Source organism: Maniola jurtina, chromosome 28 (assembly GCF_905333055.1).
Source record: "Maniola jurtina chromosome 28, ilManJurt1.1, whole genome shotgun sequence".
NCBI lineage: Eukaryota > Metazoa > Arthropoda > Insecta > Lepidoptera > Nymphalidae > Maniola > Maniola jurtina.
Genome location: NC_060056.1, coordinates 3,886,404 through 3,903,230, shown reverse-complemented (window position 1 = coordinate 3,903,230; position 16,827 = coordinate 3,886,404). Strand labels below are relative to the sequence as shown.

The 16,827-nt window shown below is 39.5% G+C and overlaps 1 protein-coding gene across 5 annotated transcripts; it reads left to right on the top strand.

Moving 5' to 3' along the window:
• Positions 1-3,134: 3,134 nt before the first annotated feature.
• On the top strand, positions 3,135-15,753 carry LOC123879577. 5 transcript variants are annotated; one of them, XM_045927365.1, is made up of 11 exons: positions 3,135-3,420; positions 6,627-6,734; positions 7,265-7,383; positions 8,322-8,381; positions 9,477-9,588; positions 9,859-9,985; positions 10,331-10,494; positions 10,986-11,107; positions 12,206-12,411; positions 13,995-14,114; positions 15,095-15,753. In XM_045927365.1, the coding sequence occupies exons 1-11, from the start codon at positions 3,344-3,346 to the stop codon at positions 15,140-15,142; spliced, it is 1,263 nt and encodes a 420-aa protein (XP_045783321.1). In that variant the 5' UTR covers positions 3,135-3,343; the 3' UTR covers positions 15,143-15,753. The 5 variants fall into 5 exon arrangements, with proteins under 5 accessions (XP_045783321.1, XP_045783324.1, XP_045783323.1 ...); XM_045927368.1 differs by having other exon boundaries at positions 13,995-14,187; XM_045927367.1 differs by lacking the exons at positions 12,206-12,411; positions 15,095-15,753 and adding exons at positions 11,644-11,668; positions 12,633-12,813 and having other exon boundaries at positions 13,995-14,840.
• Positions 15,754-16,827: the final 1,074 nt, after the last annotated feature.

Genomic DNA, 16,827 nt, shown 5'->3' with positions numbered 1-16,827 from the left:
CAGATCCATGCCAAAACGCCGCGTGCTATAATAGTTCACTCAGAATGTATGGGCTGACGTGTGTGCCTTGCGAATTGAACAACGCATCGCCAAGAGCCGTGATGCTAAATTGCCAACATTTAAAAATAACCTTTGCTTGCATCAGAAAAATTAAAAAACCGGCCAAGTGCGACTCAGACTCGCGCACCGAGGGTTCCGTACTTGGGTATTTTTCCGACATTTTGCACGATAAATCAGACGGAATCACACGGACAGACAGACAGACAACAAAGTGATCTTATAAGGGTTCCGTTTTTCCTTTTGAGGTACGGAACTCTAAAAATGTTAGGTATGCATGTAAGTGTTCTTCAAAATAGTTAATGAATTAGACATGAGTTACTCACAAAGGCGATATATAACTAAATTCTTAAACTGGACTCTTTCAAGTAAAGATTTTTATATAAACCTGTGAGGATGATACTGCCATTGGCGCTACTTAAGTGCCAAAAGCCTACTTTGTCGTGTTTACAAATTGCGAAAAACCAAATTAAATTTGAATTTCGCGGGCAGACCCTTGTACTGCACTTTAAGAGGTGCGTGATTCAGGCTGCCTATCAAAGGGTATGAAATCATTTCGGGGTCGTAGTCCAACCAGTTGTATAACTCGGTCGCGCTCAGTTTGCACCTCGCTGGAATGCGGCGCCTCTCCCACTTCCCCGCTCACCTCCCCGCGATCGTCCAGTCGCCTCAGCACGGTCCGCATACCGTACCTAACCGTCAGTGTGACGTCATCGACGCGAGCTGCAAACTTAGCTTAAATGAGTTGTAACTAGTTAGTTTGGACCACGGGTTTGGATTACGGACCTTTGCCATAGTTCAAGACGGTCAAGAAGCTTATGCCTTGTAATACAGTAAATTAAAAATTTATAACACCCCCGACGATCCAAAGTATTTGAGTGTTCCAAAACATCATTTTCAAATAAATAATTATGTAGGTATTTAGGCAACGTCCATCTTGACAGCTTGACATTTGTCTATTGACATAATATTATGAACCTAACGGTTATCTAACCTTCTTTTCTACAAGAAAACTGGAAAAGAGCTGATAAATCTTAAACGGCTGAACCAATTTTTTTAGATTATAGCTAAGAACACTCTCGATCAAGCCACCTTTCAAACAAAAAAAACTAAATTAAAATCGGTTCATTCGTTTAGGCGCTACGATGCCACAGACAGATACACAGATACACACGTCAAACTTATAACACCCCTCTTTTTGGGTCGGGGGTTAAAACGTCGAGACCTACACTGGCAGTCATCAAAATGTTACAGGACTCATTGACTTGTATATCCTACATTTGATGCTAGGGCTAGGTAGGCTATGAAACGACTAGGTCTCTGATTTCACGTCCCCCTTATCAGAGTGAACTTACCTTACCTGATGTCGAATTAGAATTAAAACCGAGCTTTCTCACTCTCGTTCACTCTGCCTTTGTGTTGAGTGAGGCCACGATGTGGCCATGATTCACCATTGTACTTTTGACATGACAGTTGACAACAGAACTACAAGTGTAAATTAAAAATTTATAGCACCCCCGACAAGTGAAGGTAACAGTAACTAGAAAAGAATTGATAACTTTCAAACGGCTGAACCGATTTTCTTGGATTGTAGCTAAGAACACTTCTCGATCAAGCCACCTTTCAAACAAAAAGAATTAAATCAAAATCGGTTCATTAGTTTAGGAGCTACGATGCCACAGACAGATACACACGTCAAACTTATCACACCCCTCTTTTTGGGTCGGGGGTTAAAAATGGCAGTGAGATCTCAAAATGTATGCAACATATTATTTTGGTTGAGGGCCATTTTGTGAAACATTGCTCTCTATAATAAAATTATATTTCTGTGACCTTTGGCATCATTAAAAATTAAGAAAACGAAATAGAATATGGCCCTAATTGGTAGGGCCTTAACTTTTCAAAAATGAGATGAAATTATTTTCAATACTATGTGGAGCTCAAACTCAGTATATTTTCATCATTTTCTTGGAAACAGCCATAAGAAAGAAAAAGAACTTTAAAGTTAAAAACAAGAAGTCAACAATCTAATTAGCCACTCAATTGACATAAATGACAAATGATGACATACAAATTTTGACAAAATTGACAGCAAAATAGTGACAATGACAATTTACGATTTGTTAGTGGCCCACATACATCATTAATTTACTGTTTTTGTCAATTTTTGATGATTTCAACTATGAATTATTTCCCTGTTAGGTTAATCTAAAAATAACCCTGAACAACCGGAAGCCACGTAAAATGAGACGATCGATATGGTGCCTGTAAAATTGTCTATGATTTGGCGCTAAAATAAGACGCTTCTAAATTGAGCGTAATAATTCAATTTGAGTGGTTAAAACATCCATTTTATCAAAATTTTGCTTTGTATATAAAGATTTATATACTAAAAACATAAATAAAACTTTATTTCATGAAAACAATATCACAGGCTGTTCCTTATTATATTTTAGCGCCAAGATAAGCTTTTGTCTATGGCCATATTTTCTCATATTGCAACATACATGATAAAAATCGATATTGAGTAACTCGATCGTCATTCAAACTTTTACTAAATAATTTAGTTCCAGACACGTATCTACAGTAGAAAATATTATAAAATATAGATTAATAGTAAACCTTAAAGTAAAAAGTTGTTTTCTTTCCCGGGGCATATTATATTCTACACGAAACATTGAGTTAACTACTCAATATTGCTAAAGTAAAGAGTAAATATCTAAGTATATTGCACAAATTTAGTAGAAATTAAAGTAAAAGTTATTTTATTACAAAATAATATATAGAGTTCACCAGAAGTCTTAAATTGTTTTCTTTTTTCTTGTAAAAGTTCAAATTATTAACTTCTACAAGTAAAAAGAAAAGTTTGTACGTGAGAAAGACTAAGCAGGCCTATTTTATGCAAAAATAATCTTACTATTTGTAAAAAAATTATAAAAATTTAAAAAACTCAACTTAAAAATTATTTTTTACTCGTTGTAATAACTACAATCAACTAATCGTAAGCTGTATCGATATTATTGGAATCGATTCCAAATGCCAGTGCTGCCATATTCAAGATCCCATGGAAAATTACATCACCATTTCATGGCAGCGCATTTGGGAATTCGACTTTTCGTGACAGCATGTCATTTTCGACATTTGATTGATAATTTTCTTGGGATCCATCAAATTAGTTTGTTTGAAAGTTAGTTTAGGCGCTAAATGTTTATATTTTATAATTTTCACGTCGAAACAATATGTGAGTGAACGGAACCCGTGTTCGGTTTGAGTGGCTAGGTTCTCCATGATGAGCGACCAAAAATGTGTAGTTGAAGGCTGCAATTTGGAATATGATGTGGTCTGCAGCTTTTCCTTTTACAAGTAAGTGATTTTCCCGCTTTTATTTTGACTAGGAACCTTATATTTGATCTCTGGGAGGTGCTAAGGAAAGTCCTCGGCTCGCGACCTCGATAGCGTCTACGTATGCTCACTACACAAAGATATGCTCCTATAAGATATTTATGATTTGTTTACATTCCATATCAACCAATTTTCCTCACTAAACCCCCTATTTAGAACCTTCTAATATCAAAATTAGGACCAAAATTCTCCAAATTATATTTTACCATGTATGGAAGTTCCATATTGTATGTTTTATTAGTCTAGACATCCTCTTATCATTATAATTTATTGTAAATTATCATAATTTAACTGTAGTCCAGCTATTAATTAGTGATCCAAACTTTAATTACTATGGGGTGACTGACTTTGGAAATCGGTCACCCATATTAGTTGGTTTGTGAGTATATTAGACCATTTCTCCTAGTTATTATCTCTGTCTGATAATGATTATAACCTAAGACACAAAATCATATTTTACTTGTATGCTGGGATCTATAGAGGGTAATTTGACTTTGCTCATACTTAAACTTCAGTTAAAATAAGACGGATGTAAGCCAGCAATTGCTTAATCGCTTGGCGGCATGGCTTTGGTAACTAGCCACGGCCAAAGCATCCCACCAGACTAGACTAGAAATTTAGAAATTACAAAATTCAAAACCCCTGCCGGGAATCGAACCCACTAATTAAACCTACAGGGCTTACCACTGTGCCAGGAAGGCACTCGAAATATATATTGCTGCAGCCGCTTGTATATGTCACATATACAAGCGTGCTTTGTCTTCACTTTTAAAATAACTCTTGTAGGATAAATACCTGGATTTAGGCAGGATAGGTCACCGGATGGTCTTGTTTTCCCTTTCTCGTATTCCATGGATAGTTTCTTCGAAGCACAGATTCGCAGAACACTTCACTTAATTTTAAAGTTTATGTGATTTTAATTTATGTACTTAGCGTAGCGTTTTTACAGTTTAATAGCGGGTTTTTGCGTGATTAATTTAGCGTTATATGAGTTTTTTACACAAGCGGCGCGTGGCGTTTGTATAGCGGGCGTCACTGACATATACATAGGTAACTGACAGGAGCGGGGTGTAGGAGCGGGGTGTAGGAGCGGGTAATAGGATGGAATTTTATGTGTGCGTGAGTGTTTGTATGTGTGTATGTATGATAGTGTAATTAAATATATAATAATAACTTAAGTAACTAGAGGGCGCTTACAACTCTAAACTCATTTATTCAAAGTATGTATATTGTACTCCTTTTGATGGTCAGACTTGTTAGATTTGCAAGATGATATAATTGTGACAGGTCTACGTTTGCCTTTTATTTTCCCTTGTATTAGCTGCAGCAATGCCAAACGTAGACCTGGCCGTAGACGAACATCCTGGCTTAAAAACCTTCGCCAGTGGTTTAACATGAGTACGAGGTCACTGTTTAGAGCAACGGTGAACAAAATCCAGTTAGCCTTAACGATTGCCAACCTCCGATAGAAGAAGAAGAATAGTTTTTTTTTTTTTTTTCCTTACCATAAAGCTCCATTATATAATGGTAGCTTTATTCCTACTACGATCTAGCCTATGGGCTAGTAAGTAATTTTATTCTAGCTTAAACTTCTACTTATGAATAATTTCTAAATCTAATCTCAGTCCAATAACTGTCCTTAGTTTAGATGAATAGTTGTGACAATTAATTTTAAGTAATCTTAAAACTAAAGCTACAAGGGTTCCAAACGCGCGCAGGTCTGAGAAGAGCCCACAACAAACTCAATATGAATGTATGAGCTTTACCTATACTTTTATAATAGCTGTACGTTTTCTCTATCAGCAACAAATTATGCAATGCACAATTCAAGGCAATCTCTACTGATGTGTATGATAATTCAAAATTGCTAAACATTTAATTTACATAAACATCAAATTACATAATAACTGCTTTTATATTATAACGAAACATAAGTAAAATGTTGAAGTGAGATTAATCTAAACTTGATAAACAGAAAGATAACTCTATCCAGCATTTTTTTTAAATTACATTTTATTAATAATGTGTTTTTTTCTTTCTATTAGAATAGCATAGAATAGAATATGTTTTTATTCAATATTCTAATATTTGGAATGGTGGAACCTATTTTGAGCGGTCTTAACAGGGCTCTCTCCGTCACTCGTTTCATACAATCGTAGTTCCAATTTGATTTGAATATTAAGCAACCAAAGTCCATGAAATTTTGCAGACATTCTAGAAAATAATATCTGTGTCTGTGGTGTTTTAGATTTTTCTAAAAATATGTAGTTTTAAAATTACAGGGTCTCAAAGATTTGTATGAAAATTTTTAAGACAGCGTAACTTTGAAACCGAATATTTTAACAGAAATCTGGAAAACCACAGACATATATATTAGTTTTTAGAATAGGTTTACAAAATTTCATGGACTTTGGTTGCTTAATATTCAAATGAAATTGGAACTACGATTGTATGAAACAAGTGACGGAGAGAGCCCTCTTAAACAAGCAGAGTAGTAACATAAGCTACTTTTTTAACCGACTTTCAAAAATGGAGAAGTTGTCTTTTTCTACCTATGTACAGTGATATCTCTGAGATTTCTGAACCGATTTGCATGTGTTTTTTTAATCGATAGACAAACTTTGTGACATTGTTCTATAAAAAAATTTGGATTCCAACTCCTCAATCCTCGTCGGCGGAGCTGCGGCATCATCTAGTCACACTTCACACTAATATTATAAAGGCGAAAGTTTGTGTGTGTGTATGTGTGTATGTATGTTTGTTACTCCTTCACGCAAAAACTACTGAACAGATTTGGCTGAAATTTGGAATGGAGATAGATAATATCCTGGGTTAGCACATAGGCTACTTTTTATCCCGGAAAATTAAAGAGTTCCAACAGGATTTTTAAAAACCTACATCCACGCGAATGAAGTCGCCGGTATCATCTAGTTAATAATATTTTTTTGTTGTATACAGTTTTTTTTTTTTTTTTTTATATAACCATAAAGTACTGACAGCAGTACTTTATTAGAATTACAATCTAGCCTACGAGTAAAGCCAATAAGTAATATTATGTTAACCTAAACTTATAAAAGTACTTATATCTAAGAGTCAGTCCATTGACATATTTCTTAGTTTATCGTTAGTTATTATTTTATGACACTTTGTTCTTGTGTTGTATACAGTGTGAACACATCAGCACAAGCAGATGACAAGAGACAAGACTGGATTGAGGGTGCCATGCACGAAGAGAGCGAGTGCCTCTGGAGGCATGTCAGCTTGCAGCTCTGCGGGTAAGCCTTCCTTCTTCCGTCTGTTGTGCGTGCGTTGCCCCTCCCCGCCGAAGTCTTCATTCCAGCCATCCAAGCCTGGTCCAGAAGCTGAGTAGGCATGCGAGTAAGCCATGCTTCTTAGGATGGGGAATCTGAATCATACCAAGTGTCAAAGCCAAGACTGTAATGTGTCGTTTTTAGGGTTCTGTACCCAAAGGGTAAAAACGGAGCCCTCTTAATGCTGCCCTGCTGTCTGTCTGTCCGTGTGTCACAGGTCTCTAGCTCATAGACTAAATGAGTTACAAACCTGAAATTTTGGCATTCAGTGTGGAACGTTGACCCAAAACCAAATATTGAATTAGAAATTGTCAGTTTTATTAAATCCATACCCCATATCGGTTTCAACATTGGCATTCTGCCAAACCATACGAACTCATAAATTCTGAAACTGCCCCTGACGAAACAACAGACAGACAGACAGACAACGAAATGATCCTATAAGGGTTCTGTTTTTCCTTTTGATGGGACCCTAAAAAGTGTGTTTTTTGCAGATATCATTTTGAACTGGACGCCCAAGGCCTATGGATCGACTCGCCAATGCTACCCGAGCTCCTAACCCCCCCGTCCAAGCAACCCGCAGCTTTACAGCAGACAGAACAGGATAAAAAACGTGAGGAATATTATAAACCATTATATATATTAAAGCGAACGTATAGTATGCAACAGTTCGAGATGGAAATCTGGGTGGGGACACCCTGCACACTCGTACAGCCCCTGCGCTAAATCGGTGCGTGATAGTGCGGGGCGTCCCCCACCTCATACTCTGATTGCCATCTCGACCTGTCGCGTACTATACATACATACGTGCGAATTTCACGCCTCACAGGGTCACGTCATATACAGGGTGTTTGGTAATTAGTATATAATGACGACACGTACCCATGCTACTTTGATCTGATAAACACAATGCTGAAGTATAATGACGAAATAAAATTATAAAAAACTCCATACAATTTTTTTTTTTAAATTATGTCAAAGTTTTGATGACCCTAACGTGCCCTAACTCACTGAGATCGTTGGCCATCTTTAAATAGGCCGAGGCCAACGATCTCAGTGAGTTAGGGCACATTAGGGCCATGAAAACTTGGTCATAAAAAAATTAAAATTTTGTATGGAAATTTTTATAATTTTATTTTGTCATTTTACTTCAGCATTGTATTTATCAGATCAAACGTACGTGTTTTACCTTTAGCTTTACTTCATAAGTAATAATATATGCATATTTAAGATTAAAGTATTATATTGTGCACATGTAGGGTGACCATAGCATATTTATGTTAAGTTGGACGGTCCTATTATATTCTTTACAAAAATAATTTCAAAATATGTCAGAGCTCTGACGCTGTCGACACTAATTTTGACTGCAAAAAACTGTCAATGTGGCTAATTCTGTTATACACATTCTGTAAAATTACATAAACAAAATAACGCATCTGATTGTATTGCTATCCCTTTCGTAACGCTCTTGCGGAAAAGGATATTACAATTAATTTTGAAAAAAAAAATGTTTTTTTTTTTTTCTATTCTAAAGGGCCGCTCTGGTTACAGGCGCGGCCCAACGATCGTTCCAACGAAATTTTGAAAAGTTCATATCGTTCAAGGACCAAGGTAAATGTTAAACTACCCTCGAAAATATCAACAGCTTACAAATAATTATAGATAGTTTATTGTACTATAGAAAGATGTGATGGACTTCGTCTGTGGTGGCGTTTGCTGGCGCGCGTGTTGTGACTTTTTGGAGTGTTTTTTTGACGTGACAACGTCTTATAATTCGATAGAGCCGGCTGCACGCACGAAAAAACATGACTCATGCGGCGTTACCTCGCTCTGAGGCGTTCCATGTAAGGCTTGAAGTGCAAGCGAGAGCACGGAACGAGCGACAAAGAAGCACAATCGGCCTTTGTTGTCACGTTCAACTATCGTCAGTAAACCGATTTTACAGACAACCAATTTTTTTGTTGAAACTGACTGGAAAGCGTTCTAAGGGGGTTCAGTGCGTATGCCGGCGACGGGGTCCATTCTTGTATAGTTTAGCTAACTTGTTACAAATAACTACAAACTTGACATTGGCTAATCGTTGTAAAAGCCAGACGAGAGAGAAAAAAAAAAGATGTGATGTAAAGTATATTGACTATGGTATATTCTTGATAAAAAAAATAGCTTAATACATAATATTATTATGAATACATAGTATTTAATTTAAATTATGTATAATATAGGAAAATCCGGATTAGTTAGACATTTTGGTCACCCTACATTTTAGACGCTACTTATTTTTATAACAGACTAGATTCTGCCCGCGGCTTTTTCTGCGTGGTTTTAGAATTAGATTTAAAAATCTGTTTTAGAATGTACAGGTTAAGCCCTTCTTTAGGATATCCTTCTTGGTATAGTTATCCTACTTTTAAAATTGAAAATATTTTGTTCATGAACGCATTCACGGTTTTCCGATTTCTCCTTTACTTGTGCTATAAAACCTACCTATGTGCCAAATTTCATGATTCTAGGTCAACGGGAAGTAGCCTACAGGTTTTCTTGACAGACAGACAGATAGACAACCAAGTGAGTAAGGGTTCCTTTCTAGGATTCCGTACCTTCAAAGGAAAAACGGAACCCATATAGGATCACTTCTATCTGTCTGTCCGTCCGTCCGTCCGTCCGTCCGTCCATTGCAGTAAGACTCACTTAACCTTGTTGTTCCAGTTGCGGATATAATCCGCACGGAGCACAACTACAGCTTCGAGCCCGTGAAAGAAACGCACGAGGCTGTGTCTAGACTCAATGTCAGACAACTTGTCGACACTTTGGGATATCTGTAAGTATGAGTTTGTTGTGGGCTCTTCTCAGACTTGGGCGCGTTTGGAACCCTCGTAGCTTTAGTTTTAAGTTTACGTAATTAACCACTATACCACCACTATATCATCTTTCAAATCTAAAAAACGAACAAACAAAAGGTGTACAATAGTACCTACTTTGAATAAATGATTTTGACTTTGACTTATACTTTTTTGGAAGTAAAGTAGAATCTCACTAATCCGTCACTATTAAATACCAGATGAAATTGAGATTTTGTATTCTTTCACAGGTCTCTGAAAAACCTTCAGAAAAAGCAGTTATGGGTGGTTAAAGTGGAAACGGACAAAGCGGAGGCTTCCATCACACAATCTGAACAGGTCATTACTAAAATGACCGACCCTAAGCAGATCATCGAGGTACGTACTCACTACTGATGACTCAACTGAGCCTGTGCCAGATTTAGTTGAGACGCTTGAGTCTATGCCAGACTCAGTAGAGGCGCTTGAGTATGCCAGACTCAGTTGAGGCGCTTGAGTCTATGCCAGACTCAATTGAGGCGCCTGAGTCCATGCCAGATTCTGTTGAGGCGCTTCAGTCTATGTCAGATTAGGTAGCGGCGATCAGACGAAACTTATATCTATGCCAGATTCATTTGAGACGATTGCGTCTATGCCAGATTCAATAGTGAATGTTTGTATCATGTATATGGCTATTTATTGATTGAATAAATTCGAAATTTGAATTTAAAAAAAATGTTGTAGATCGTCCCTCAAACGTCAACCTCTGAGCAAGTCGAGGGCGAGCAGCAAAACGAGGTGCTGCACATTATGGAAGATGGCAGCATCGCTGATAACTTCATATACGAGATCGCTGAAGAGCAGGAGATCACTATGGAGGAGGTGAAGGAGATACCCGCCGAGAACAGGTGAGTGTCCCTCGAACGTCGACCGCTGCGCAAGTACAGGACGGCAGCATCGCCGACAAAGAGGATGTAATGGTGTAAGATGGAGGAAGTAGGATACCCGCGGAGTGTAGGGACCTCCACACGCAACGGTCTTGCGAAAACCCCCATGGGAACTTTTTAATTTTCCGGGATAAACACTAATTTATATCCTTCCTCAGGATATAAGCTATCCATACAAATTTTTTATATGTGTGTCTGTTTGTCTATCTGTCTGTCTGAAATTTGGTACAGAATTAGCTTATATCCCGGGGACAGACATAGGCTACTTTTTATCCCGGAAAACTAAAGAGTTCCCACGGGATCTTCAAAAACCTACATCCACGCGGACAAAGTCGCGGGCATCCTCTAGTACTTTATAAAAAAATCTTTACAGTTTTGCTGGAATATTTTTAAGTTGGTTTCACGCTCGCTGCGCTCGTGTATCCATGTTTTTACTAACATTTTCTGCACAGGTCGTGGACAGTGAACATAATACCCGAGGAAGCGAAGCCCAAGTACGCGTACATCAAACACTGCAACACGGGCAAGAAAAAACGACACTTCACGTCCGAGATGAACGCGATCACCCTACAAGGTAATATTCACGAATCTGTACAATGTTAGTCTTAATATATAAAAGGAAAAGCTGACTGACTGACTGACTGATTTATCAACGCACAGTTCAAACTACCGGACTGATCGATCTGAAATTTGGCATGCAGGTAGCTATTATGACTTAGACATCTGTTAAGAAAGGATTTTTGAAAATTCAACCCCTAAGAGGTCGATGAGAGGTATTGAAGCGCGTAAGCTAGTTTTAGTATAATTATAATTTGAAAATGGATTGTTGTTGTTTTAAAACTTCGCAATGTATTGCAAATAAAGCATCTAACTGACGCTAGAGGTCAACGAACGGTGCGTAGATAGGTGCTGCAGGATTACTGCCACATCGTAGGCGAGTCATTGACCCCAGTTTTGCACGCTATACGCTAAAACTACAAGTAAAAGTAAAATGGTATAGGATTATGTAGAGACCCGCAGCTTAATTGCGGTAAAATGGCCTCACGAGTGCAATCACCTCTGAGTGGGTCGCAGTCGGGTTTTAGTTTTCAACTTTATCTTGTTCTCCAGGCGACTTCGAAAACTACTACATCCTTCCTGACGTGGACCCATCCGTCGGCGTCCGTCCCATTAGCTATATAAATCACTTTTAAACACATATCAAACCCCACCCATTGCACTATTGTCATACCCAGTCCTAGCACAAGCTTTACGCTTAGTTGGAGGGGAAAGGGGAATGTTAGTCATGATTAAAATGTCTTAATGCGGTTCACAGAATAAATCTACTTACTAAGTTTCAACAGTATAGGTCTTATAGTTTCGGAAAAAAGTGGCTGTGACATACGGACGGACAGACAGACAGACAGACATGACGAATCTATAAGGGTTCCGTTTTTTGCCATTTAGCTACGGAACCCTAAAAAGTGGGGGTCTCCGATTTTTTTTTTTTGCTATTGTATCATCGAGTGGGATGTCAAACAAAAGAGGAGAAAATTCTGAGTTTATAAATATATACTACACTACGACAGTAAAATATACCAAGCGACAGAAAAACAATTTTATTATAATACTTCAGCATTTATTAAGACGATCGCAGTCGGGTTTTAGTTTTCAACTTTATCTTGTTCTCCAGGCGACTTCGAAAACTACTACATCCTTCCTGACGTGGACCCATCCGTCGGCGTGGAGATCACCACCAGCTACGAGGGAGAGAACTACATCGTGGAGGAGTACCCGCACTTGGTGCTGGAAGAGCGGCCCAGGAAGCGTGGGCGGGAGTCGGACCCCACCAAGCGCAGGAAGAAGAAGAACCAGGCCTCGGGCTCTGTGCGGGAACAGGTCAGTCAGGTAGTTATTATAGCATGATCACGCTCGGTGCTACAAGAATGGTCTAAGTAACGTGGAAGAGACCTGGACCCTACCAAGCGGAGGGAGAGGAAAACCAGGCGTCGCCGTCTGTGCGGAAGCAGGTTAGTCAGTCAGTACAGTTAGTAATGATGCTGTATTAGTGCTAAAAGAGGAAACGTGGAAAAGATGGGTGGTAAAAAATGGTCGACGAAACGTGACGTGGACCCATCCGTCGGCGTGGAGATCACCACCAGCTACGAGGGAGAGAACTACATCGTGGAGGAGTACCCGCACTTGGTGCTGGAAGAGCGGCCCAGGAAGCGTGGGCGGGAGTCGGACCCCACCAAGCGCAGGAAGAAGAAGAACCAGGCCTCGGGCTCTGTGCGGGAACAGGTCAGTCAGTTAGTTATTATGGCATGAATACGCTTGGTGGTACAAGACTGGTCTAGGTAACGTGGAAGAGACCTGGACCCTACCAAGCGGAGGGAGAGGAAAACCAGGCGTCGCCGTCTGTGCGGAAGCAGGTTAGTCAGTTCAGTTAGTAATGATGCTGTATTAGTGCTAAAAGAGGAAACGTGGACAAGATGGGTGGTAAAAAATGGTTGACGAAACGTGACGTGGACCCATCCGTCGGCGTGGAGATCACCACCAGCTACGAGGGAGAGAACTACATTGTGGAGGAGTACCCGCACTTGGTGCTGGAAGAGCGGCCCAGGAAGCGCGGGCGGGAGTCGGACCCCACCAAGCGCAGGAAGAAGAAGAACCAGGCCTCGGGCTCTGTGCGGGAACAGGTCAGTCAGGTAGTTATTATAGCATGATCACGCTCGGTGCTACAAGAATGGTCTAAGTAACGTGGAAGAGACCTAGACCCTACCAAGCGGAGGGAGAGGAAAACCAGGCGTCGCCGTCTGTACGGAAGCAGGTTAGTCAGTCAGTTCAGTTAGTAATGATGCTGTATTAGTGCTAAAAGAGGAAACGTGGACAAGATGGGTGGTAAAAAATGGTCGACGAAACGTGACGTGGACCCATCCGTCGGCGTGGAGGTCACCACCAGCTACGAGGGAGAGAACTACATCGTGGAGGAGTACCCACACTTGGTGCTGGAAGAGCGGCCCAGGAAGCGCGGGCGGGAGTCGGACCCCACCAAGCGCAGGAAGAAGAAGAACCAGGCCTCGGGCTCTGTGCGGGAACAGGTCAGTCAGTTAGTTAGTTATTATGACATGATCACGCTTGATGCTAGAAGAATGGTTGAGGGAACGTAGTAGAGACTCGGACCATACCGAGCCCAGGAAGAATGAAAACCAGGCCTCATCCTGTGTGTTCCCACAAAGGATGAGGTTGGTCAGTCAGTAAGTTAGTTAGACCGCTGCTTTGACGCCGCCATCTTTTAGCGAAGTGTGCTAAAGTACCAAGTAGCTAGTGCCATAGATTAAAAGTTCAATTTTTTTATGTAAATCAAAATACAAAGTGATCCTATAAGGGTTTCTTTTTTCCTTTTGAGGTACGGAACCCTAAAATTTTTTTTTGGAAAGGGTTCCGCAAAGATCACTCACAATTTTTCTTTTTTTTCGTAGGTGAAAGCATTGAAGACATCCATAAAGACAGAGATAGACACGTCGGAGGACTGGCTCATCGACAGCGGCGTGTACGAGCAGCCCGCGGACGACGACTACGACGACAAGAAGGCGACGCGGGTGAGGCGGAGGAACGACAAATATCTGGGCCTAGACTTTGTCACTTAGTCACGGCTTTACTTGAGTTTTCCTAGTTAGTGTGTATCCGGCTTGATGAAATTGATATAAAAATGTTTTTTCGATAAGACTCATTTGAGTCCCTTGAGGACTCATTTGAGTCCCCTTGAATATTTGATATTCTAACTCCTGTCCTCACATGTATTAAGACTCAGTTAAGTCTCTTTAACCCCTCCCCCCGCCCTCCCCTATTTGGAAGACTCGGTTAAGTCCCGTTCCCCTCTATTAGAGACCCAGTTGAGTGTCTTGAGTCCGCCCGGGTAGGAATTGAGGTGATCTTAAGTCCATATCAGCAAGATTAAAAAGTGACGCGGTCAAAGCGCTAGAGACGGACATAAAGAGCGAGACAGAGAGACACAAAGACGAAGACAGATATAAATAGAACATGCCAGACAGAACGAGATGACACATATAAAGAATGAAACAGACTTAAAGACAGAGACAGACATATGACCGAGATATACATAAAGACAGAGATAGACATAAGACCGCGATGTACATAAGACAGAGATAGACACGTCGGAGGACTGTCAAAGTCAATGGGATTGGCCAAAAACCATGTTTTGACATTGATGCTGTCCTTTAATGATTGATATATTTTTAGCCGATAAGCCCCCTGAACTCTAGCAAAAACTTAGGGTTATTTTATACTACCTTAACACAATCCAATGCCAATAACCATTTGCCTTATCTTGTAGTTTTAGTGATTTAGTATTTTTCAAACCAACATTGTATATATAGCGTGCAAAACTCGGGTCACCCATCTATGGAACATTCGTTGACCTCTAGCGTCAGTCAGACGTTTTATTTGCAATGTGTTCTAGTTACACCCTATATATATCGCTATCTATCGGCAGTACGCGGGTAGTAGTCGGGTTCTAGGGCTGTTTAACGTTTTTTTTAATACATATCAAAAATTGCAGAAGCGTCGCGGGCGGAGGGGCCGGCCGGCGCTCGCGGCTTCGCTATGACGGTAGCGGCCTCTACACGCCGGAGTTTTCGATATGTATTAGAAAGTTTCATAATATATTCTAACTTTAGTTCATACTACATAGTAGGTGCTTACATCATACATAATCATCAGGAAAAAATACTTTATTTTTGAACTACATGATGCTCGTGACTTTGTTGAATTAGGCTTTTGAAAATCCCAACACTTTGACTATCATCCTAGAGCAGTGGTGAACGCTGTGATCCTATCTTTTTTCTCTCTCGTCTGGCTTTTACAATGATTAGCCAATGTCAAGTTTGTTGTTATTTGTAACAAGTTAGCTAAACTATACAAGTATGGACCCCGTCCGTGCCGGCGCTCGCCGACATACGCACGGCACCCCCTTAGAGCGCTTTTCAGTCAGTTTTAACAAAAAAAAAACACTCCAAAACAACACGCGCGCCAGCAAACGCCACCACAGACGAAGTCCTCCTATCTTTATATATGTCGCAGGTAAATTGTCAAAGTTTCAGTTAAAATGAGACAGATATATGCCAGCGGTATAGCGCTGTCTCGTTTTAACAGTGTCTTAAGTCTGAGCAAAGACAAAGTGCGCTCTATAGATCTCAGCCTTCGACTGCATCATCACTTACCACCAGGTGAGATCGGAGTCAAGGGCTAATTTGTAATGAAGTAAAAATAAAAGATTTTCCGGGATAAGTAGTCTAGAAGAGTATTATGCATAAAAATAAATAAAAATATGTTTTAGAATGTACAGGTAAAGCCATTTCATATACCCCACTTGTATAGTTATCTTACTTTAAAAATTGAAACACATTGTAATTTTTTTAAAATGATGTAACTACAAATTCACGGTTTACAGATTTATTCCTTTACTTATACTATAAGATCTACCTACCTGTCAAATTTCATGATTCTAGACCAACGGGAAGTACCCAATGGGTTTTCTTGACAGATACGACAGACAGACGTAGAGAGAAGTAATAGCCTTCCCAGGATACAAGCTAAAACGTCAAAATCGGTTCAAGAAGTCAAAGACAAAGTCACCAACATCAACTAGTTTTAATATTTTCATTTTTACCTATTTTTTGTTAGATTAATAAAATCTGTCGTCTACGAAAAAAAATGTAAATTATAGCAAAAAACTCCTATTTTATTTAAATGACGTCACATAAGTTGGAACTCCTCGTCACACTAGACTAGTCTATGTGTGACGCTATGTGTATAACTCGTGCCAATAAAATAAATGGCGGCGTTAATTATTTCCTCTCACTCACACGCTAATGCGGGAATGAGAGGGAATGATTTCGATTCATTTGTTTATTGAAATTTTGGATTTATAATAGCTTTCTCACTTACATTCTAAAAGCTGTGTACAATGCGCGAGTGAGAGGGAATGATATCGTTATTTAAAATGAGGCTTTGAAATTCTCTTTCACTCACACGCTAAAAATGTATAACGCGTGAGTGAGAGGGAATGATTTCGATTAATTTATTTATTGAAATTGCGACTTTAAAATTCTCTCTCGCTCATACGTAAAAACCAGTGTATGATGCGCGAGTGAGAGGGAATGATTTGGATTCATTCATTCTTTATTCGATTCATTTTTAAAATGTACTAGGGAAAATTGGAATTTTGGCTTTATTCTCTCTCACTATGTATGTAATAAGTGCGTGAGTGAGAGGGAAAGATTTCGACTCATT

Excerpts from the sequence above, each read along its gene's own strand:
- LOC123879577 (XM_045927365.1), top strand. The coding sequence starts at position 3,344 with ATGATGAGCGACCAAAAATGTGTAGTTGAAGGCTGCAATTTGGAATAT. Across the intron at positions 3,421-6,626 it reads TGCAGCTTTTCCTTTTACAA|TGTGAACACATCAGCACAAG; the intron begins GTAAGTGATTTT and ends TGTTGTATACAG. Across the intron at positions 8,382-9,476 it reads CATATCGTTCAAGGACCAAG|TTGCGGATATAATCCGCACG; the intron begins GTAAATGTTAAA and ends TTGTTGTTCCAG.